The sequence below is a fragment of the Neoarius graeffei genome, chromosome 3, assembly GCF_027579695.1.
Source record: "Neoarius graeffei isolate fNeoGra1 chromosome 3, fNeoGra1.pri, whole genome shotgun sequence".
NCBI classification, from domain to species: Eukaryota; Metazoa; Chordata; class Actinopteri; order Siluriformes; family Ariidae; genus Neoarius; species Neoarius graeffei.
In genome coordinates, this window is record NC_083571.1 from 76,170,501 (window position 1) to 76,195,555 (window position 25,055).

General features: G+C 41.1%; 1 protein-coding gene across 1 annotated transcript in view; it reads left to right on the top strand.

Moving 5' to 3' along the window:
- pla2g4ab (phospholipase A2, group IVAb (cytosolic, calcium-dependent)) overlaps positions 1–25,055 on the top strand; it is a 69,945-nt gene that overhangs the window by 10,933 nt on the left and 33,957 nt on the right. Inside the window, exons 3-7 of the mRNA XM_060917357.1 lie at positions 12,611–12,692; positions 12,894–13,042; positions 13,169–13,282; positions 13,438–13,475; positions 14,269–14,413. Coding sequence (XP_060773340.1) covers positions 12,611–12,692; positions 12,894–13,042; positions 13,169–13,282; positions 13,438–13,475; positions 14,269–14,413 — 528 coding nt within the window. The remainder of the gene's footprint in view (positions 1–12,610; positions 12,693–12,893; positions 13,043–13,168; positions 13,283–13,437; positions 13,476–14,268; positions 14,414–25,055) is intronic.

Consider the following 25,055-nt stretch of genomic DNA (forward strand, 5'->3'; position numbering starts at 1 on the left):
TAGTTTGCACATTACCTCTCGACAGGTTGTAAAAATTATGCAGTTAATTTGTCAATTATATTTTCTATATAAGGAAGAGCACAGTGTTACTAAGGAATCGCTTAGCTGTCTTTAAATCGTGAGAGTCCTGGACACTTTGAGTTTGGTTGGTTTATGTTTCATATGTGTCATTTAGTAAGTCTGCTTTAGTGGCTTTAATAGCTGGCATTTGTCAGTAAAGAAAAAAATGGATGATAGAATTTACAAGTTATGCCACTTGTACTTGAAAATGTTTTATGGGGTAGTCCAGACAAAGCTTTATACATTATACTGCCTGAAAGGTTATTATGTGGACTAATAGTTCATTAAAAACAATTTGATTTATGACTTGTCCTTTCTTTTTTTACATCAAATAATTGAAAGTAACTAAGTAACTTTTACTCAAAGTACATTTTAAATTGAGTACTTTTTTACTTGAGTAGATTTTTAGATGGGTACTTTGACTTTTACTTGAGTAGAATTTAAGCAAAGTAAAGATACTTTTACTTAATTACAATTTTTCAGTACTTTTTCCACCTCTGAAAATAAGTAAGCTCTGGAAAGATGTCACTGATGCTTTTTACTGATGACAAAACTTTTTACCTGGTTGAAGATATAATAGCCATCAAAGTTAAAAATGAGGGGTTTTAAGCAACTTCTAAAAAACGTCGATCCTCATTTCGACTTGCCAAGTTGCAAATATTTTTCGAATGCCACTGTTTCTCAGCTGTACACAAAATGCCAAGATGTTTTAAAAAGTGCACTAAAAACACAAATAGCTTATTTTAAAATTATTCAATTAAAATGTAAAACCATTTCAGTTAATGTAGTTACTATTTAAACATATCTTGTGTCAACCACATTTCCATTTATTGCAAAAAGACATTAGTACCAGTAATGTACTTTTTTATTGCACAAAACATAGTATCCATGCTTGCTTGATTTCATTTGAGAAATACATTACAGGAATTTAACAGACGTGCTTATCCAGAGTGGCAAACAACATACCCAGAGCAGCTTGGGATTAGGTGCCTTGCTCAAAGGCACTTCAGCCATTCCTGCTGGTCCAGGGAATTGAACTGTCAACCTTTTGGTCCCAAAGCTTCTTCTCTATGTCACGCTTCCGGGCTCACCCAACACTCAGGACTCCACTTCCCACAATCCCCCTCACACACCAGTCACTGCCACGTGCACTCCGTCCGCCAACCCGGAGCCACTTCCTAGGAGTGGTTCTCCCGAGTTCTAATCACTATCACCTGTACCTTTTTTATTATGTCTGTATTTATACCCCTTTGTTTGCTTTGTTCTTTGCACAGTATTGCCTCTACATTTCGTGAGCCTACTGAGCGTTATTATTCTGATTGATTACCTGACGTGTGAACAAGTGAATGTGCATTCTCTTTGTCAGGTACTGTGAAATATTCTGTCAGAGATTGTTGGGAGACAGATGTAAGTGCAGAAGGTGTGTTTATTAATACAAGTGAAGACAGGTAAACAATCCAGAAATTGTAAAACAGGCAATAGGTCGAGCAAGGCACAAACAGGCTATCATAGGCTCGGCAGAATCAAAGACAAGAAACAGGAAATCAGGTATCAGGAAACCAAACAAGGAAATAAAGCTAGATAACGTGTCAGCAATGCAACTCAATACTTTGCAAAGTAAGTGTGTTTTCACAGTCTTTATATAGGTACGTTGATTGCACCTTAATCCTGTGCAGGTGCGAGTCATTTACAGCGCACGCAAGAGTCCGCTTGATGCACGCGCTGTTCGAAACGCACCTGAGAGTCTATCTGATGCATGCGTCAAGCCGCGCAGGTGTGACACTCTTGCACGAATTTAATACAAAAATTAATGGAGATATAAATATCTTATGCCAAATTATTATGGAACGTTACAAAAAATAAAGAAAAAATCAGAGTCCTCATCTCCAATTTACGAATCCTTATGCAGTTAATGCATGAGTCCAAGTCATCAGTGCTCAAGTTCAGTCACAAGTCCTTAAAATTAGGGCACGAGTTGGACTCAAGTACTACAAGCCATATATATATATACAGTGGTGCTTGAAAGTTTGTGAACCCTTTAGAATTGTCTATATTTCTGCATAAATATGACCTAAAACATCATCAGATTTTCACACAAGTCCTAAAAGTAAAGAGAGCCCAGTTAAACAAATGAGACAAAAATATTATACTTGGTTATGTATTTATTGAGGAAAATGATCCAATATTACATTTCTGTGAGTGGCAAAAGTATGTGAACCTCTCGGATTAGCAGTTAATTTGAAGGTGAAATTAGAGTCAGGTGTTTTCAATCAATGGGATGACAATCAGGTAGGAGTGGGCACCCTGTTTTATTTAAAGAACAGGGATCTATCAAAGTCTGATCTTCACAACACATGTTTGTGGAAGTGTATCATGGCACGAACAAAGGAGATTTCTGAGGACCTCAGAAAACGCGTTGTTGATGCTCATCAGGCTGGAAAAGGTTACAAAACCATCTCTAAAGAGTTTGGACTCCACCAATCCACAGTCAGACAGATTGTGTACAAATGGAGGAAATTCAAGACCATTGTTACCCTCCCTGGGAGTGGTCGACCAACAAAGATCACTCCAAGAGCAAGGCATGTAATAGTCGACGAGGTCACGAAGGACCCCAGGGTAACTTCTAAGCAACTGAAGGCCTCTCTCACATTGGCTAATGTTAATGTTCATGAGTCCACCATCAGGAGAACACTGAACAACAATGGTGTGCATGGCAGTGTTGCAAGGAGAAAGCCACTGCTCTCCAAAAAGAACATTGCTGCTCATCTGCAGTTTGCTAAAGATCACGTGGACAAGCTACTGGAAAAATGTTTATGGACAGATGAGACCAAATGGAACTTTTTGGTTTAAATGAGAAGCGTTATGTTTGGAGAAAGGAAATCACTGCATTCCAGCATAAGAACCTTATCCCATCTGTGAAACGTGGTGGTGGTGGTATCATGGTTTGGGCCCGTTTTGCTGCATCTGGGCCAGGACGGCTTGCCATCATTGATGGAACAATGAATTCTGAATTATTCTGGCGAATTCTAAAGGAAATTGTCAGGACATCTGTCCATGAACTGAATCTCAAGAGAAGGTGGGTCATGCAGCAAGACAACGACCCTAAGCACACAAGTCGTTCTACCAAAGAATGGTTAAAGAAGAATAAAGTTAATGTTTTGGAATGGCCAAGTCAAAGTCCTGACCTTAATCCAATGGAAATGTTGTGGAAGGACCTGAAGCGAGCAGTTCATGTGAGGAAACCCACCAACATCCTAGAGTTGAAGCTGTTCTGTACGGAGGAATGGGCTCAGATTCCTCCAAGCCAGTGTGCAGGACTGATCAACAGTTACCAGAAACGTTTAGTTGCAGTTATTGCTGCACAAGGGGGTCACACCAGATACTGAAAGCAAAGGTTCACATACTTTTGCCACTCACAGATATGTAATATGTAATTTCCTCAATAACTAAATGACCAAGTATAATATTTTTTTGTCTAATTTGTTTAACTGGGTTCTCTTTATCTACTTTTAGGACTTGTGTGAAAATCTGATGTTTTAGGTTATATTTATGCAGAAATATAGAAAATTCTAAAGGGTTCACAAAACTTTTCAAGCACCACTGTGTATGTGTGTGTATATGTGTGTGTGTGTGTGTGTGTGTGTGTGTGTGTGTATATATATATAAGCATAAGCCCTACTCCCCCACAGTCCAAAGACATGCAGGTTAGGCTAAGGTGCTGTTTACACATACCCGGGTATTTTTAAAAACGCATATTTTCTAAACTCCGTTTTCCAAAATAACTTCTTGCACACAGCTGCGTTTTTTTTTTTAATTACGTTTATATTGAGCCGCATAAATACGCTGTCAAGAGCTGTTAAACTACGCCAGAGTGTGCAGGCAACTTTTTTGACGACATCGACAGAAGCGCACATGTGAGTACACTCACCCTGTATGTACGGACGTACCAACTCTGCGAGTGACAGGAGTGAGGATTGCGACATTCTGAAATTTTCCTGCCATTCCTCTGGGACAACAACATTCTCAAAATTCTCCCACCAGATAGCAGTCCGTCCAGGTCGAACCCAAAATCGCCGATGCTGGCGGTGGTATGGTCGGGCTCTTTTGGTCACCAGAAGCTCCGCAATTGCTGCCCTCCGAGCCCTAATGCGTCTCTGCTGGTCAATGAGCTTTATTCTCAAAAGCAAACAGGCGAATATAGCTCTTAATAACAGAAATGCTGCTACTCTGAGTGTTTCCATGCTTGTCATATGTACAATGGTCGCTCTTTTGTGGCGTGAAGATTGCCTAAAACTCCGTTTTGGTCTCTTTACACACAAACGCAAAACGGAGTTTTCAAAAAAATCTCCACTTCTGCCGGGGTTGTTAGAAAGAATCGTTTTCAGAGGAAAAAACACTTTTTTTTTTTTTTTTTTTTGTGTATAAACGAAAGGCACAAACGAAGGCAAAGGTCTGCGTTTTTAAAAATACCCGGGTATGTGTAAACGGCGCCTAATTGGTGGCTCTAAATTGACCATAGATGTGAGTGTGAATGGTTGTTTGTCTCTATGTGTTAGCCCTGTGATGACCTGGTGACTTGTCCAGGGTGTACCCCGCCTCTCATCCATAGTCAACGGGATAGGCTCCAGCTTGCCTGTGACCCTGTACAGGATACAGATAATGGATGGATGGATGTGTGCATATATATATATTTTTTTTTTTTTGGTGAGGTTATATTAGATGTGAGGTCACACCAACTTGTCACTGTTCTTCTTAATATGCCAGCTGTGAATCAATGCTACGAGCCCTTTCACATGTATGCGCTTATAAATGTCTTTCAAATGTCTGTTGGGTTCCTCTGGGCTTTTGATTTCATAACCTAATTTAAGGATTTGATATGTCTTGAATATATGGATTTCTGGTTTTCATGAGCTATAAGCCATAATCATCAAAATTAAAACAAAAAAGACTTGAAATATTTCAAGGAGATAAGACTGCAATAGTTGATAATCAACTAATATGGTCTAAAATAAACAGCAAACAATAGTTTTACAGGGTGCTGATGACTGTCAATCTCTTACAAACTCAAACAGCTGCAACTCTGAAACAAAATATAAAAGCCAAGAATATATACTAGTGCATCTCAAACAATTAGAATATCATGAAAAAGTTTAAATTTCTTCATAATTTAATTCAAAAAGGTAAACTTTCATATATTCTATATTCATTACACATAAAGTGAAATATTTCAAGTCTTTTTTGTTTTTAATTTTGATGATTATGGCTTATAGCTCATGAAAATCAGAAATCCAGCATCTCAAATTATTAGAATATTTCCCAAGACCAATTAAAAAGGATTTACAATACAGAAGCATCCAACTTCTGAAAAGTATGTTCATTTATAGTGGCATGCAAAAGTTTGGGCACCCTTACTGAAAATGTCTGTTACTGTGAATAGTTAAGTGAGCAGAAGATTAACTGATCACCAAAAGGCATAAAGGTAAAGACGACACATTTCTTTTCAGCATTTTCTGCAAGATTTGTGTAGTATTTTTATTTTGTACAATTAGGGAGTGAAAAAAGAACAGGAACACCATGTGAAAGTTTCGGCACCCCAATACATTTGAGTTCTCAGGTAACTTTTACCAAGGTTCCAGACCTTAATTAGCTTATTGAGCTGTGGCTTGTTCAAATTCTTCGTTAGGAAAGGTCAGATGATGCAGATTTCAAAGCTGTATAAATTCTCTGACTCCTCAAACTTGTCCCTAAAATCAACAGCCATGGGCTCCTCTAAGCAACTCCCTCACATTCTGAATAATAAAATAATTGATGCTCACAAAGCAGGAGAAGGCATCAAGAACGTAGCAAAGTGTTTTCAGGTACCTGTTTCCTCAGATTGTAATATTATTAAGAAATGGCAGTTAATAGAAACAGTGGAGATCAAGGTGAGGTCTGGAAGATGAAGAAAACTTTCTGAAAGAACTGTTCGTTGGATTGCTAGAAAGGCAAATAGAAACCCCTGCAAAAGACCTTCAGAAAGATTTAGCAGACCCTGGAGTGGTGGTGCACTGTTCTACTATGCAGCGACACCTGAACAAATATGACCTTAATGGGAGAGTCATCAGAAGAAAACCTTTCCTGCATCCTAACCACAAAATTCAGCATCTGAAGTTTGCAAATGAACATCTAAATAAGCCTGATGCATTTTGGAATCAAGTCCTGTGGACAGGGTTCCCGCGGGTCCTTAAAAAGTCTTAAATACAACTTTCTGTTTTCAAGGCCTATAAACGTCTTAAATTGTTTGGAATGAGTGGAATTTTCGAAAGGGAGGTATTAAATTTAATATTGGACCGAACGAGTGAAATGTCTCCATCCGGTTTGGGGTATTTTTTTAACCCTAATTTTAAAAGTGACCAGCGTACCTTTTGGGGGCAGCATTGGTTCTGTGCATTCTGTAGATCAAGAACTAACGTTAGGAGGCTACTGGAGGAAGTGTGGTGTGGTAGTTGTGAAGAGTGAGAGATACGCAGGTAGCTTACTTGGGCGGTAGAAAGCGTTGATAATTATGGGAAGATGTCTGTTTAACGACAAGTGGTTGGGGGATGACAAATACAAGGGTTGGTTAAAGAAAACTGGCAGCAATAAGGAGGCCCGATGTGATCTCTGCAAAAAATATTATACAGTTGGGGACAATGGGTCAAACAGCCCTAGATTCCCACGCGAAAAGCGAGAAACATAAGCGCTATATGGCAGATCAGTCGGGCAGTTTACCTTTCCAAATGTTTACAACGCCATCACCCGGTGCTCAGCCAAGTACATCTGCTAGTAGTAGTAGGCCTGTTGTGTCTACTTCCAGTGCGTCTACCTCTGCCTTCAGTACGTTCTCTAGCACAGCCACGTTAAAGGCAGAAGTGCTCTGGGTTTTACGCACAGTTAGCCACCACCAATCTTACAACTCAAACGATGACATTCACACCGTCTTCCAGGCGATGTTCCCGGACTCCGAGTATGTGAGCGTGTTTACTTGTGGCAGAGACAAGACAGCGTATCTTGCACGATTTGGGATTGCTCCATATGTGAAAAGGGAGCTTGTGGCATGGATAAACCAGGGAAACTTTGTCATCATGTTTGACGAAAGTATGAACAGGACAACAAAGAGTAAACAGTTGGACCTGCATGTCAGACACTGGGTAACTTTTTATACTGATTTTGTTACCATTTGCTGTGGGTGTTTTTATTTATGTACTTTGAGGTGTGCATTTTGACATGATTTGAGGTGCAGGGGGGGGAATCGCCCTCTACAGTAGGGCTCATGTTATGCAGTTTGAATTTTCTCAAATAATGCCGGCTGTTGTTCAGCTGGTTCGACTTGCCGTTTATTGTTTTTGTTTTTGAAATGATTCATGGTGTTTTCTCCAGTAAACACCAGTCTTCTCCTTGCTGCTACAGTAGTTCTGCAGGCCCAAAACACACGACTTTGCTTCAGCTGTTTGCATGTCTAACAGTTGCCATTGATGCACCCTGTTGTTCACCAATTGTGTGCATTCTTCTTAAAGTTAGTAAAAAAAAAACTATTGCAGAAAACAGTTTTAAGTTATTGCATTTATCATTTTCTTTGCCATGGTACAGTCTTAATTTTTCCATTTAGAGGTCTTGAAAAGGTCTTAAAAGTCTTTAAATTTGTACTTGAAAAATGTGCAGATACCCTGTGTGGACTGATGAAATCAAAATAGAACTTTTTGGCCACAATGTGCAAAGGTATGTTTGGAAAGGGTGCCAAATTCCAGGAAAAGAACACCTCTCCAACTGTGAAGCATGGGTGTGGATCGATCATGCTTTGGGGTTGTGTTGCAGCCAGTGGTACAGGGCACATTTCATTGGTCGAGGGAAGCATGGATTCGAATAAATACCAGCAAATTCTGGAAGCAAACATCACACCATCTGTAAAAAAAAAAGTTGAAGTTAAAAAGAGGATGGGTCCTACAATAAGGACAATGATCCAAAACACACCTCAAAATCCACAATGGAATACCTCAAGAGGCACAAGCTGAAGGTTTTGCCATGGCCCTCACAGTCTCCTGACCTAAACATCATTGAAAATCTGTGGATAGATCTCAAAAGAGCAGTGCATGCAAGACAGCCCAAGAAACTTGTAGAACTGGAAGCCTTTTGCAAGGACGAATGTGTGAAAATCCCCCAGGTAAGAACTGAAAGATTATTAGCTGGCTACAAAAAGTGTTTACAAGCTGTGATACTTGCCAAAGGGGGTATTACTAGGTACTAACCATGCAGGGTGCCCAAACTTTTGCTTCGGGCCCTTTTCCTTTTTTCTCATTTTGAAAATGTAAAAGATGAAAATAAAAAAATTGTTTTTGCTTAAAATATAAAGGGAATGAGTCATCTTTAACTTCATGCCTTTTGGAGATCATTTCATCTTCAACTTGCTTAACTGTTCACAGTAACAGCAATTTTGACCAGGGGTGCCCAAACTTTTGCATACCACTGTATACACTCAATACTTGATCAGGGTTCCTTGACCATGAATTAAGTAAAGTTTATTTATGTAGCACCTTTCACAGATAAAATCATAAAGTGCTTCACACTAAATAAAAAATAAGTACAATACAATAGATAATGAAAGACATAGAAAAACAATAGACAAACATAAGTACAAAAAGTCAGGTAGTCGTAACAACCCTTGTTTAACTAAAAGCCTGTTTGAATAGCAGCGTTTTCAACTGCTGTTTCAAAGAAACCACAGAATTTAAGCAACATAAAGAATTACTGCATCAATGTGGTGTGGCATGGAGGCAATCAGCCTGTGGCACTGCTGAGGTGTTACTGAATCCCAGGTTGCTTTGATAGTGGCCTTCAGCTCGTCTGTGTTTTTGGGTTGGATGTTTCTCATCTTCCTCTTGACGGTACCCCATAGATTCTCTCTGGGGTTCAGGTCAGGCGAGTTGGCTGGTGAATCAAGCACAGTAATATCATGGTCAGCAAACCATGTGGTAGTAACTTTGGCACTGTGGGCAGGTACTAAATCCTGCTGGAAAAGAAAATGGGCATCTCCATAAAGCTTGTCAGCAAATGGAAGCATGAAGTGCTCTAAAATCTCCTGGTAGACAGCTGTGTTGTCTTTGGACTGGATAAAACCCAGTGGACCAACATCAGCAGATGGCATGGCACCCCTTATCACAGACTGCATCAACTTCACACTGGACTTCAAACACCTTGGATTCTGTGCCTCTCCACTCTTTCTCCAGACTCTAGGACCTTGGTTTCCAAATGAAATGTAAAATTTACTTTCATCTGAAAAGGGGACTTTGGACTGTTGAGTAACAGTCCAGTTCTTTCTCTCCTTAGCCCACGCTTCTGACATTGTCTCTGGTTCAGGACTGGCTTGATATTAGGAATGTGACAGTTGTAGCCCCTTTCCTGCAGACATCTGTGTGTGGTGCACTGACAGCAGCCTCAGTCCACTCCTTGTGAAGCTCTTCCAAGTTCTTGAATTGACTTTTCTTGACAATCCTCTCAAGGCTGCGGTCATCTCTGTTGCTTGTGCACCTTTTCCAGCCACCCTTTTCAGCAATGACCTTCTGTGGCGTACCCTCCTTGTGGAGGGTGTCGATGATCGTCTTCTGGACAACTGTCAAGTCAGCAGTCTTCCCTATGATTGTGGTTGCATGTACTGAACTAGACCAAGAGATACATGGTATTTATACTGTTTTACTCAAACTTGAAATAAAATATTTTCATATTTTGAATTTTTTTTTATGCTGTAGTCCAGAATTATCAAAATTAAAATAGAATTCTTGAAACATTTTAGTTTACATGTAATGAGTCTAGAATATATTAAATTTTCACTTTCTTAAGTAAGTGATAGTAAATATTGAACTTTTTCATCATATTCTAATTGTTTTAGATGCACCTGTGTGTGTGTGTGTGTGTGTGTGTGTGTGTGTGTGTGTGCGCGCGCGCGCACATAATGAGGATCAACTATTTGTCACTTAAAACTCTTGTTTCTATCCATATTCACTGAATATGAGCAATTGCGCGCTTTGATTGGATACTCTACTACTAGGCTATCAGCTCATATACTGTGAGTAGAGAAAAACAAAATGGTGGAATGTGTTGCTGAACCAACCAAGGACAAAATAAAAACTCTACTTGAAAACAAAACCCCAAATAATACAAAAAAAAAGCAACAAAATACAGAATAAAAGTATTGGATGGTAAAAACATATCTTTATTTAATTTTTACAATGGCACCTGTCAAGGGGTGGGATATATTAGGTAGCAAGAGAACAGTCAGTTCTTGAAGATGATGTGTTGGAAGCAGGAAAAATGGGCAAGCATAAAGATCTGAGATGGCTAATTGTGATGGCTAGATGACTGGGTCTGAGCATCTCCAAAATGGCACATCTTGTGGGAAGTTCCTGGTATGCAGTGGTTAGTACCTACCAAAAGTGGTCTAAGGAAGGACAACTGGTGAACCGGCAACAGGGTCATGGGTGTTGAAGGCTCTCTGATTCACATGGGGCATGAAGGCTAGCCCATATGGTCCAATCCCATAGAAGAGCTACTGTAGCGCAAACTGCTGAAAAACTTAATGCTGACACCTTTCTGTTTTAGCCAGCATTAACTTTTTCAGAGTTTCTAGAGAACATTACAGTAGTGGTAGTAGTAGTATTTGCCTTCTCCCGGATTATTATAGAGGTTTTCTCCTCTCAACTATTCACACCAATGGAAATTTAGAGTAGCCAGTTAACCTAACTGCGTGTCTTTGTACTGTGGGGGAAACTGGAGCACCCAGTGGGAACCCACACAGACAAGGGAAGAACATGCAAACTCCACACAGAAAGGCCCCCTTCGGCTTCTGGGCTCAAACCCAGAACCTTCTTGCAGTGAGGCAACAGTGCTAACCACTGCACCACTGTCACTTAGCCATCTAGCTATCACAATTTGGTTGTGGTCAAAGTTGCTCGGATCCTTACGTGTGCCCATTTTTCCTGCTTCCAACACATCGACTTCAAGAACTGACTGTTCTCTTGCTGCTTAATATACCCCATCCCTTAACAAATGCCATTATAATGAGAACCAGTGTTATTCACTTCACCTCACCTGTCAATGGTTTTAATGCTCTGGCTGATTGGTGTGTGTGTGTGTGTGTGTGTGTGTGTGTGTGTGTGTGTGTGTGTGTGTGTATATATACACATATATATATATATATATATATATATATATATATATATATATATGTATATATATGTATGTGTATATATGTGTGTGTATATATATATATATATATATATATATATATATATATATATATACACACACACACACACACACACACACACACACACACACACACACTGTATATAACAAGAGTTTCAAGCAACAAACAGTTGATGCTCATTACAACTTGCCAATTCACAAACATTTTTCTAACATCACTGTTCCTCAGCTGAGTACAATCAAGATGTCAATCAAAGAAGCGCGAATAGCTTATTTTGAAAATCTCATCTCATTATCTCTAGCCGCTTTATCCTGTTCTACAGGGTCGCAGGCAAGCTGGAGCCTATCCCAGCTGACTACGGGCGAAAGGCAGGGTACACCCTGGACAAGTCGCCAGGTCATCACAGGGCTGACACATATGCCTCTTTTCCACCAAAGCAGTTCCAGGGCTGGTTCGGGGCCAGTGCTTAGTTTGGAACCGGGTTTTCTGTTTCCACTGACAAAGAACTGGCTCTGGGGCCAGAAAAACCAGTTCCAGGCTAGCACCAGCTCTCTGCTGGGCCAGAGGAAAGAACCGCTTACGTCAGCGGGGGGGCGGAGTTGTTAAGAACAACAACAATAACAAGACCGCGAAAGATCGCCATTTTTAAGCGACGAGAAGCAGCAGCTGTATAAACGCGAAGTCATCCATTGTTATTCTTGTTGTTGTTGTTGCTGCTGCTTCTTCCGTGTTGTTTTTGCTTTGATATTCGCACCAAGGTTTATGTAAACGTAGCGCCGTAACTGATGTATACAGCAACGTAATGACGTGGCTCCGCTTAGCACTGCGAGCTATGGAAAAGCAAACTGGTTCTCAGCTGGCTCGCAAGTTGAACGAGTTGTGAACCAGCACCAGCACTGGCCCCGAACCAGCCCTGGAACTGATTTGGTGGAAAAGGGGTAATAGACACAGACAACCATTCACACTCACGTTCACACCTATGGTCAATTTAGAGTCACCAGTTAACCTAACCTGCATGTCTTTGGACTGTGGGGGAAACCGGAGCACCCGGAGGAAACCCACGCGGACACGGGGAGAACATGCAAACTCCGCACAGAAAGGCCCTCACCGGCCACAGGGCTCAAAACCAGACCTTCTTGCTATGAGGTGACAGCGCTAACCACTACACCACCGTGCCGCCCCCTAGTTTGAAAATCTTAAATAAAAATGTAAACCAGATTAGTAAATGTATTCACTGCTATAATATAAGAGTACGCTCTTAGTGCAATGAAGAATGATGTAATCTTCCAAGAGAAATTTACTTTGACATAATTGTCTTTTTCTGGTTTTTAGGTAGAGCAGCAGTACTCCCACAAATTCAAAGTGAAAGTGCTGCGGGCAGAAAATGTCACTAAAGGAGCTCTGGGTGACTTGTGTGAGTTGTGGAACATTATTTAAGTGATTAAATACTAGTGTCTTTTTGCATCAAATATTCAGCATTCTCTAAATGTGGAGTTAAATACTTGTAACTAAAAGCTCTAGAACACTGAGAACAACTGATGAAACAACATATCAATGAATCGAATATGTTGCGTCTTGGGTCTTGTTGCCTCACTGTACTTTCATACATTTGTAGTGGACACCCCGGACCCCTATGTGGAGCTTTTCATTCCCACGGCTCCTGAGAGCAGGAAGAGGACACGGCACATTGATAATGACATCAACCCTGAGTGGAATGAAAGCTTCGAGTTCATTCTGGATCCAAACCAGAACAATGTTTTGGAGGTAACAATTCACAGCTTTGCTGAAGGCCTTTTGGACCCTTTTTCAACTGAACTACTCCTGACAGCTCCTAAACTTTAACAGTGCTGTTCTATTAATATATATATATACACATTGCAATGTTTCCAGTTGACATTAATGGATGCTAATTATGTGATGGATGAGACACTGGGTATGACATCATATTCCATTTCCAACCTGAAAGTGGGACAAAAGGAAATGTTACCATTTGACATAGGAAAAGTAAGAAATTTAACAACCAGCATTTCTTTCTTTCTTTCCTTCCTTCCTTCATCCCTCTCACCCCTCCTTCCTTTCTTCTGCTGTGCTATACATTAACAGTTGATGAACAGTGATCCATGTCACAATAATAGCATGTCTTTGTTTTGTTCTAACAGACCACCAAAGTGTTCTTAGAGCTCAGTCTGGAAATCTGGTATGTATTCTGTTGAATGCAACAGCCGGTTGCTCACTCAGCCAGGTTTCTTTATTTACTTATTGGATGTGGTCTAAATAAAGCATGTTGTGTGTTTTGGTGTTCACTGTGTCATTATGTCTGGAATGTGATAGATCACTGGTTGTTATTAGTGATAGGCACTAGTCTAATGATGATGATGAGCTGTTGGAAATGCACTACCTCTTCTATTCTTTACAGAACACAGCTCAATGCCTGTAATTCCCACGAGCACTTAATTATACTTAATATACAGATTGGAAATTCTAAATGGCCACAGGATTTTAATCAGTGAGTGAGTGAGTATGACAGAGAGTGAGTGTGTGTGCAGGGCACTCTGCATTGGACTAGCATCCCTTCGGTGGTCTTTTTGAACCTGACCAGGATAAAAAAGGATGAATGAATAAATATTGCCACTTTATCCACTCATTTGATGATTTTATATATCTGCTTGTAGCAGTGGCACAGATAACATAACATACAATGATAAAATATACGAGATCCTACCTGTGACACAGCTCTTGTGTCAGAACTCACTGGCTTATGCTTGTTCATTCATCCTAAACAGTTCTCTGTTCTCAGTCTGCCCAATATGAATAAGCAGCTATATTTAGGTAGCCAAGCCCAGGAAACCAATAAAAGAGTTTCTTTGGGTTTGTAAGCCTCTTCTGCTTTTCCTTTGTTTTGTACACAGTCTGGCATATTAAAACTCTTAAAATATGATATAAGATAAGCGTGTCTCAAATTAGTGTGGTGTCTCTATGCCTGTTTCCAGCTCTGCTATTGACCTGCGGTTTAGTCTTGCCTTGTGTGACAAAGAGAAGTTGTACAGGCAACGGCGAAGAGAGCAAGCCATGCTGGGTATCAAGAAACTCCTGGACATGGAGAAGCCTCGATTCCTGCCCTCTAGACCCCAGGAGGTATATTATACACACAAACACTCTACCTTGTGCATTAGCAACACCACAAATTCTGCGCTGCCCCCTAAATATATAATGTTGTATAATTTGCAGACAGACTCATTACAGCCTGTCTTGTCAGGCCAGTATGCAAATATGTTATTATTTACAATAGACAGAGTGATAACATCAGAGTTTTGTGTACAACATGGTGCTTACTTATAACTTCATACTTGCAAAGTGGATCACGTAAAATAACCTATAGTGATGCAGTGCAAGTACAATGAATAAATGAAAATAAGTTACAAATATCACTCCTACAAATAACAGAGCAGAAAAATTCTATTCCTACTAAAGCTAAGGCTAGCCATTATAGCAATAGCGTTTTCTGCTCTGTTATTTAAAAAGCAAGCTATTCTTACTCTTATCAATATGTCTTGTAGCAGATTTTATGGGATGCACCGTGCCTGAAAATAACATTTTTACGGTCTCATATATGAGGAGGTATTGCAATGCCATTATCTGTATCTGTACATGTTTAATGTACAGATACAGTGGAGCAAAAAAGTATTTAGTCAGTCACCAATTGCGCGAGTTCTCCCACTTAAAAAGATGAGAGAGGCCTGTAGTTTTCATCATAGGTATACCTCAACTATGAGAGACAAAATGAGAAAAAAAAATCCAGAAAATCACATTGTCTGTCTGATTTTTAAAGAATTTATTTGCAAATTATGGTGGAAAATAGGGTTGGGCGGTATTACGGTAAGAAGGTATCCCGAGGTATCCAAAAGTACCAACGGTATCGGTCTCATTACCATCATTTTAAAAATGTATATAATATCTAAATAAATATGGAGTACATGAGGTCATAATATAAAATAATAAATTGAAGATCATCCCGAATAACTGTGTGATCGTATTTTCACTAATTCTATCAATTTCCTAAAGAAGTTCTCATCGCGTGCAGGGTTGTTTATGTCGTTACCATGGCAATCCTGCATGACATTTGGAGTCTGACAGAAAGCTTCGCAAGAGACTGAGACCGCAGTTGAAAGATGGCAAGTCAAGATAACGAGTTAGTGGCAAAAAAAAAAATACAACATTGGCAGTGTGGCAGTATTTTGGTTTCAAACCAAACGAAAAGGAAGAGCCAGCAATAATGTAAATGACCGCGCAAAATCGAAAAAAATCTAATATGTCCCCTAAGGCACACCATAGCCTGGGGTACTCCACTTCCACGAGATCTCTCCAATGAGTTGTTTTGAGAGTAGGTTACATGAGTAACAACAAGGTAAAATAATATAACGTATGACATTTGGGATGTGGGTAATAAACGTTTGAAATGTCATCTACTGAAGAAACGGAAGAAAACATCGTAGCGTAAACTGTTAGGTTTCTGGTGGGAATTAGCAATGCGCTTGCTATCTTTGTTGGGTGTGTTAAACCGTATGGATTTAAGTGGAATAATTGTAAGGAGTTATGTGATCAAGACAACGTTTTAAGCAAGGTAAGGCCATTTGATTATTAATTTCCCCGCCATGGCATGACGTGGGCCCATATGATTTTGCCTTGTGCAGCTATCACGCATTTGAATTCGGTTCGCCTCATTTGCACTGAAGAATATGGTTTATCGCGCAGTCTAAACGGACTTGGGTGTTGGTTGATTCTTTTTCTTTTTTTATTTCCCATGCTTGAAAGGGTATGATCCTGCTCATCGTGTACTTTTTTTTGATGGAGTAGGTGAAATAGTGCTGCAAATGGCGTTTCAACGCAGACATGTGTAAACGACAGTTGAATGCTATTTTCAAGATGAAGGAAGAGTTGCGTGATGCTTTGAAATATCTCTTAATCCATTCATCAATGCACAAAATTCGCTTTGCTGCTTAATCCATACCACAATGCACATAATTCGCTATGCTGCTTTTAAATAGTACATTTGAGGCATAGGCGCAGGTCTGGACAAGGTCCGCCGGTATAGGCGCACGTTACACAGTAGGCCGAAACAAAATATTTTTTTCTCGGTAATACCGTATACCCCGGGAAAACACAGAGACAGTTTAAAGGTATCAAAATTTGGATACCGCCCAACCCTAGTGGAAAATAAGTATTTGGTCAATAACAAAAGTTCATCTCAATACTTTGTTATATACCCTTTGTTGGCAATGACAGAGGTCAAATGTTTTCTGTAAGTCTTCACAAGGTTTTCACACACTGTTGCTGGTATTTTGGCCCATTCCTCCATACAGATCTCCTCTAGAGCAGTGATGTTTTGGGGCTGTCGCTGGGCAAAACGGACTTTCAACTCCCTCCAAAGATTTTCTGTGGGGTTGAGATCTGGAGACTGGCTGGGCCACTCCAGGACCTTGAAATGCTTCTTACAAAGCCACTCCTTCGTTGCTTGGGCGGTGTGTTTGGGATCATTGTCATGCTGAAAGACCCAGCCACGTTTCATCTTCAATGCCCTTGCTGATGGAAGGAGGTTTTCACTCAAAATCTCACGATACATGGCCCCATTCATTCTTTCCTTTACACAGGTCAGTCGTCCTGGTCCCTTTGCAGAAAAACAGCCCCAAAGCATGATGTTTCCACCCCCATGCTTCACAGTAGGTATGGCATTCTTTGGATGCAACTCAGCATTCTTTCTCCTCCAAACACAAGTTGAGTTTTTACCAAAAAGTTCTATTTTGGTTTCATCTGACCATATGACATTCTCCCAGTCCTCTTCTGGATCATCCAAATGCTCTCTAGCAAACTTCAGACGGGCCTGGACATGTACTGGCTTAAGCAGGGGGACACGTCTGGCACTGCAGGATTTGAGTCCCTGGCGGCGTAGTGCATTAAAGTTTTCCGTCGCTATGACGGATTTCCGTCAACTGGGAGCGCTAAAGGTCAGTAATGAGATTGATGCAGATCCAAGGAAGAAAAAAAAGGGGGGTAGGCCCATAGTAGCCTGGGCCCGCCTATCCTAAGCGTGACGCAACACGAGGGCCTGTTGCGAGCTTAGTCTGGCCAGGCAAGCTATCTACAGCTCTTCCAAGCTCCCAAAAAATCGGGAACCAATCAACTTTGAGCATCTCCAAGGGCCCTGGGTAGAGGCATGTTCAAGGCACTGACGTAGTAGAACTGCGACCGGAAGCCATAGATTGTTTACAGAATCTATGCCAGAAGCGCTTCATTCACGCTTCCGCATCTATTACGCATAGATGCTGTATTGAAAGCATTCAACGGGAAGTTCTCATTGAAAACGGAGCAAAGAGCAGCCCTGGAGGTATTTATTGAAAGGAAGGACATTTTCGCCTTGCTCCCGACCGGCTTCGGTAAGAGTTTAATCTACCAGTTAGCCCTGTCGCGTCGCATACGTCAGAGGAAAGAGTGATGTGATTGGTTTAAGCTTCGTCACAGCCTTTTCTGGCTTCGACCAGTAGCAAACTGAGGCATTTCAGGGAGGCGGGTCAACCACGGGCTCTGGGAAACGGTTGGGCTTAATATCTTGGCCAGACTAATAGCTCATAGAGCTTTGTCGCGTTAGCCAGACTAAGCCCATAGGTCTGACACTGACGTGATTTAGAACTTCACCAAGCTGCTGCGATTGCCTGTTGTTGAACCCTTTCTTGTGCTATGTTTGAGTATATGTAAAGGAATAAGTTGTTGCGCTAGATAGGCCTAAATAAATAAATACAGCCTACGCTACTGACTAGTCCCGGGGAGGCTCGGCGGAGGCAGCGAGCCGCGGTGCTCGGCTTGAGTTGCGTTTCTATCGGCGGCTCCAGCCCGACTTTGCACGCTCGTAACTCGGCCAGGGGAGGTCCCAGCCTCTCCAAACTTGGCAGCCAGCGACCTCTGCCCTCTCCCCAATGAACCAGTGCTGCCAGGGCGGGCCAGCCCTGCACCTCGGGACGCGATTCACCCTGAGGCGAGCCGCGGCGCTCCGCATCAGTTTCCTTTTCACGGCGGCTCCACTAATGAAACAATTTGGCTGTCCTACTACTAGGCAACTACTTGCCTCCTACTAATACTAGTCCTATTGTAGTAGTAGTAATAATAATAATAATGATATTTGCGTATTGAAAGGTGATCAGGTAAAAAATCTAAACAGCCCTGTTGAAGCCGCAGCAAAATCTGCTATTAAGCCTTTTGTAGGTTAAACAGGCTTCGGCACACAACGTTCTGGAAAGGCTGTGTTTTTCTTTGGTTTGATTAGCCTACGATTTAATATTTAAACATTATGGCTTCAGCAGTTCGCTTAAACATTGGAGGCTGCAGAGTCGGGCTGCAAGATTTCCCGACACTTGTTTAAGATGCCAAACTTCATAGTAAGGAGAAAATAATTCCACAGTATTTAGTGCCTCGTCAGTCTTAAAAATTAATAGTGAAGGAGTAATGCAAATTAAGTCCCAAAAAAACATCTCGTAGGCCTATATTTTACAGTTTCAAAAAAGTCCGGAATTGGAAGTCAGTCAGTGGAGTGTAATGAAGTGTCTCATTCACTAAGCACAAAAGGTCGGAAAACAGTGGAAGCCAATACTCCGAAGCTCAAAATTCAGGAAAGTGGCTCCGGTGTCGCAAGTGCACAAGAACAGTTATTTGAAAGTTAACCTGATGAATTTGTGCATGCGCGTGTGATTTCATGAAGAACCAGGACAATTGGTATTCGGTGAAAGATTCACACCTATGACTCATTATATTTGCGCGCGCCCTCTCGCCCACTGCTGCTTCGGTTTCCCGATTTACATGCGTGTCTGAAGATGGAGTTTTCAGAAATCTCCACTCTGCCCAGAGTTTGCGAAAGTAGTTGTTTTCAGTGACTGAAACCTCCGTATACAGTACCAGTCAAAAGTTTGGAAACACCTTCAAATTCGATGTTTTTATTTTTAATTTTTTTTTCTACATTCTAAATGAGTACTGAAGTCGTCCAGACTATGCGGCAACACGTAAGGAATCATTTAGTAAACTTTAAAATGTTAATCAAACCAAAATATGTTTTAGATTTTAGATTCTTAAAGTAGGCACCTTTTGCTTTGATTACAGCTTTGCACACTCTTGACATTCTCTCAATCAGCTTCATGAGGTCATCACTCGAAATGGTTTTCCAACAGTCTTGGAGTTCCCAGAGGTGCTGAGCACTCGTTGGCTGCTTTGCCTTCACTCTGCGGTCCAACTCATCCCAAACTTTTTTGGACTGACTGACCTTCATTTCTTAAAGTAACGATGGACTGTCATTTTTCTTTACTTAGTTGAGTAGTTCTTGGCATAAGAACAGTACTCAAATAGGGCCATTCACTGTATACCAACTCTACCTCTTCACAACACAACTGATGGTCTCAAACACTTTAAGAGGTCAAGAAATTCAAGAAATTAACTCTTGACAAGGCACAGCTGTAAACTGAAAGCCATTCCAGGTGACTACCTCGTAAAGCTGACTGAGAAAATGCCAAGATGTGCAAAGCTGTCATCTAAGCAAAAGGTGCCTACTTTGAAGAATCTAAAATATAAAACATATTCTGGTTTGATTAACACTTTTTTTGTTTACCAAATAATTCCATATATATTTCTTCATAATGTTGATGACTTTAGTATTAATCTACAATTCAGAAAATTTTGGGCTTGGCGAAATGAAATGGACAATAATGGCAAGCTCCTGCTGCTGTGCCAAGGAAAAAGAAACAAAAACAGGCATCAGGTGTTGCCAAACTAGATGCCTTTGGCTTCACTGCGAAGAAGCAGAAAAAATGAACTTTCACTTTACTTTTCTTGTTTCCTGGCTTTATTTCAACAGATTCTTATTTTTCTTTCTGTTCCACTCTTTTGAAAGCATGGTTCAAGTTCGACTGCACTTGCACTTTTCTCTTAACCACTGTTGTGCATTACTAAAGTATTGTTGAAATAAATTTGCACTTTGCGCTGAAAACTTGATGTTTCATCATTTATAGCCAGTAATGACAATGGTAAAGTCTTGCCTTAGCTTTAGTCATTGTTAAAATTACATAAATGTACTATAAGTAGGGGCCGAGGGGATAATGGACAACACGGCGTTTAAAATGACGCATCGCTGACGTGGTAGGGGCCAACGACATGGAGCTTTTTTTTTCAGTCAGATGATTTTTTTTTTGCTTTAATCCATGCGTAGTGTGTTACTGATGGTAGCCTTTGTTACTTTGGTCCCAGCTCTCTGCAGGTCATTCACTAGGTCCCCCCGTGTGGTTCTGGGATTTTTGCTCACCGTTCTTGTGATCATTTTGACCCCACGGGGTGAGATCTTGCGTGGAGCCCCAGATCGAGGGTGGCCTTGTATGTCTTCCATTTTCTAATAATTGCTCCCACAGTTGATTTCTTCACACCAAGCTGCTTACCTATTGCAGATTCAGTCTTCCCAGCCTGGTGCAGGTCTACAATTTTGTTTCTGGTGTCCTTTGACAGCTCTTTGGTCTTGGCCATAGTGGAGTTTGGAGTGTGACTGTTTGAGGTTGTGGACAGGTGTCTTTTATACTGATAACGAGTTCAAACAGGTGCCATTAATACAGGTAATGAGTGGAGGAAAGAGGAGCCTCTTAAAGAAGAAGTTAGAGGTCTGTGAGAGCCAGAAATCTTGCTTGTTTGTAGGTGACCAAATACTTATTTTACCGAGGAATTTACCAATTAATTCATTAAAAATCCTACAATGTGATTTCCTGGATTCTTTCCCCGCATTCTGTCTCTCATTGTTGAAGTGTACCTATGATGAAAATTACAGGCCTCTCTCATCTTTTTAAGTGGGAGAACTTGCACAATTGGTGGCTGACTAAATACTTTTTTGCCCCACTGTACATTAAACATGTATTCATTGTCAAGGCGTCTTAACTTCCTATTAGCGATCATGACTTCATGACTACAGCTGGTAGCTGTTGACATAAAAAGGGGTTGTTTGACAACACTCATTGCTGAGAAACACACAGTACAATGGGAAAGTCCAAGGAACTCAGTGGAGATCTGAGAAAGAGGATCATAGACTTGCACAACTCAGGAGTGTCTTTTGGAGCCATTTCTAACTAAGTGCAGTTGTATGTATATCTGTGTTTGGAAAAAGGAAGTGGGCATGATCTAGACCTGAAGGCTCCTTTTTTTTTTAAACCTAACACTGTCACCAGAAACACACAAAAGAACATTCTAACAGTTTACAAAATACAGCATACAACATAAACCATAACAACAAATAGCAGTTTACTGAATAGTCTACTCAAGTCCTGAACTTGTACAAGTCCCCAGCTCCTTCACTTGAGTTCATAATTACTCTCAATCAGATTTTTTTGTATCTGTGTGTGAATAAGCTCAGGAAATATTAAAAAACAAATCCTGTTTTAACCAAATCAACAACAATAGTCATCTAATATTTTATCAGATTTCTGTTTTTTGTTTTGTTACATTCTGACAAATTTTCTGTAAATGCTATTAGGAACTTCTGCAAAGCTGGGATGCACTTACTCTTCAAACCTGTTTGTATTAGTTTAAAACGCGTTATTGTCAGTCCTGCGCGCCTTGGCACGTGCACCTGAAAGCGCGCCTCGGGCTGCGCGCGCACACGCCATGAACAAGGCACACCTGTCCTCAGTCAATGAACTAAGTGTTGGGCTATTTAAGGACTGCACCGATGCAAAGACGACGCGAGGTATTACGCCGCGTTCAGTGTGCATTTCCGAGCCTTGTTTCCCGTTTTTGTGATCTTCCCGGTTCCCCGACTCTTGTTCCCAATTCTAGTTCTCGTTCTCGTTTTGCCTCCGATATCCTGTCTGTGCCTCGACTGACCCTTTGCCTGTCTTCACATTTATGACCTTGCCTGCCAATTTGGACTGTTTGTTGTTGTGTGTGTTTCCTGCACTTTATGTAGAAAGATCGCACTGTATTATAATAAACACTTCTGTGTTTACATCCACCTCCTTCGCGCAGCTGACAGAATACTTCGCCATACCATGGATGTAGCAGATTTTTTCCAATACGTGATCCCACGCTGCTTTCGGGTTTCCCTGTTCCCACCACTCTCCGCATATTTTCTTCAGAAGACTGACTGGAGTTCCCCGGCAGTCTACTATGGAATATATCACCCAAGGGGATTCAAGCTACAGTGTGATCTCTTCTACAAAAACCTCCAAGAGCCCAAGCCACCCGAACCCATCTGGGTAAGCTTCGTATTGACATTTATGTCTGGACGAGCACACAGATGGGTTGACTATCTCATTCGGGTGGGACACCCATGCCTTCGTAATTCTCAGACTTTCTTTGCCATGCTTGAGGTTATTTTTGATTCATTAGTAAAGGAGGAACCCCTTGAAAATTTTTGGGGAGGGGCAATCAAGCCTGAGCCTGACCCAGCTGAGGAGACCAGCGCTCCAGAGCTCCCTCCTGTGGTCGACGCTGTCGAGGAGGCTGTTGCGTTAGAGCGCCTCCTAAAGGCAACCACTCCAGTGGCTGACTCAATTGAGGGGACTGTTGCCCCAGAGCTCCCCCCAGTGGCTGATATAGAGACAGCAGAGGAGGCTGTCTCATTTGAGCTGGTTCCTCAGCCAGAGCCTGCAGCTGTTCCTGTTCCCGTGCCAGCACCTGTTCCTGTTACAGCGCCAGCACCTGCTCCCAAGCCAGAGGCAGAGCCAGAGTCAGCGGCAGAGCCTGCTCCCAAGCCAGCGTCCACTCCCATGCCAGAGCCAGCGCTGCAGCCAGCGTCAGAGCCCGTGCCACAGCCAGCTCCAGAGCCCACTCCTGTGCCAGTGCCTACTCCAGATCCAGTGCCTGTTCCAAATCCAGTTTCTGCTCCAGAGCCCCCTACAGAGCCTGAGCCCAGTGCAGAGCCCTCTATGAAGCCATCTTCAGAACCCGAGTCCAGTCCAGAGTCCACATCAAGTCCCGAAGTCAAGCCTACTCCTAGCCCAGAACTCAAGTCATGTCCAGAGCCTGAGCCCGAACCCCTACCGGGGCCAAGTATTATGGACTTTTTGCTCCCGGAGGGATCTCTTTGGGAGGGGGTTCTGTCAGTCCTGCGCGCCTTAGCGCGTGCACCTGAAGGTACACCTCGGGCTGTGCGCACGCCGTGAACAAGGCACACCTGTCCTCAATCAGTGAACTGTGTTGGGCTATTTAAGGACTGCGCCGATGCAAAGATGACGCAAAGTATTACGCCGCATTCAGTGTGCATTACCGAGCCTTGTTTCCCATTTTTGTGATCTTCCTGGTTCCTCGACTCTTGTTCCCGATTCTAGTTCTCGTTCTCGTTTTGCCTCCAATATCCTGTTTGCACCTCGATTGACCCTTTGCCTGTTTTCACGTTTATGACCTTGCCTGCCAATTTGGACTGTTTGTTGTTGTGTGTGTTTCCTGCACTTTATGTATATAGATTGCACTGTATTATAATAAATATTTCTGCATTTATATCTGCCTCCTTCACACATCTTTTCATCTTTTCAAAAGTTATCTTTTCAATCCAGATAATGTATTCATATTCTGTTACATCCCTATCATCATATACTGGTATGACATGACAGTGCACATGTTTTAGGTTCTACTTTGTTGACGTGAAACAAGTACATGATTTAAAGAACAAAATGAGCTACAACTAAACACAAATTGGCTCAAGAATAAAAAAATCAGTGTTACACCAAAAGCACTGTTATTAGCATCAGTGTCAGATGCTTGTGAAGCTATAGTTCTTATTAAGCATGTCTGTTGCAAATTGAAAATAATTCGCACTATACAATTATTCATACAGTCCTTGACATCCTTCAGTGTCATACTCAGGCAAGTCGGCTGTCAAACAGACACGGAGCACTGTTTATTTTAGGCTAATAAACAAAACAGCAAGAAATAAACATGACAAAATAACGTGCTGCCAGAAACGTCATATAACTAGATCATGCTAGATCATAGTTTTATTTTAAAATGGTACTTTCTCTCGAGAGCAGGACAAAAGTGCATCAGCTATTTCACATTCTTTAATAGTGAATGCTATGCTGAATGCCTGCTTACGCTGCCGCTTGTACGATGTTCATAAGTTACATAAGTAACTAACATTTTTCAATTTTATAACAGATGAATATTTGCTAGAGAGAGGCTGCATGAGCATACTTCACTCTCGTTAGACAAAACAGGAAGAGACTCAGAGCTGTTATCTCCTCCATGGGAGGCTTTACTGTCTTAAACAACTTTTAAAAACTACTGTGTTGAAATTAAATTATACAGTGTCCCCTTATATTCAAGCTCAAAATATTACTTATTGCATGCATTATTTATATTCTATATTAATTTTTACTCATTTTCAGGAAGTGTAACTTTACTAACCCACTCGGCATTAAAAACTGACTGTCGTGGTTTATTAAACATGCATAAAAGCCTAAAAAGGCAGATACTCCTGGTCTGAGCTTTAGCTTATTTGGCTATACATATATATTTTTCTTTCAAAGTACACAGTACTGCATGGAGATTATTATAATTTATAAAGGCTGCTAATAAATTATCAACAGTGACCAAAAGTTGACTGTTAAGTCACGTTATCATGAATTTACTGGAAGTTTGACTGTAGTTCTGAGTTCATATGGAAGCTAACAAGTATATAGTGTGTTTTTCGTTTTTGTTTTTTTTAAAGTAGAATGAACCCACACAGACATGAAGGAAACATGAAACTCCTCAGAGATATTAAGCAGAG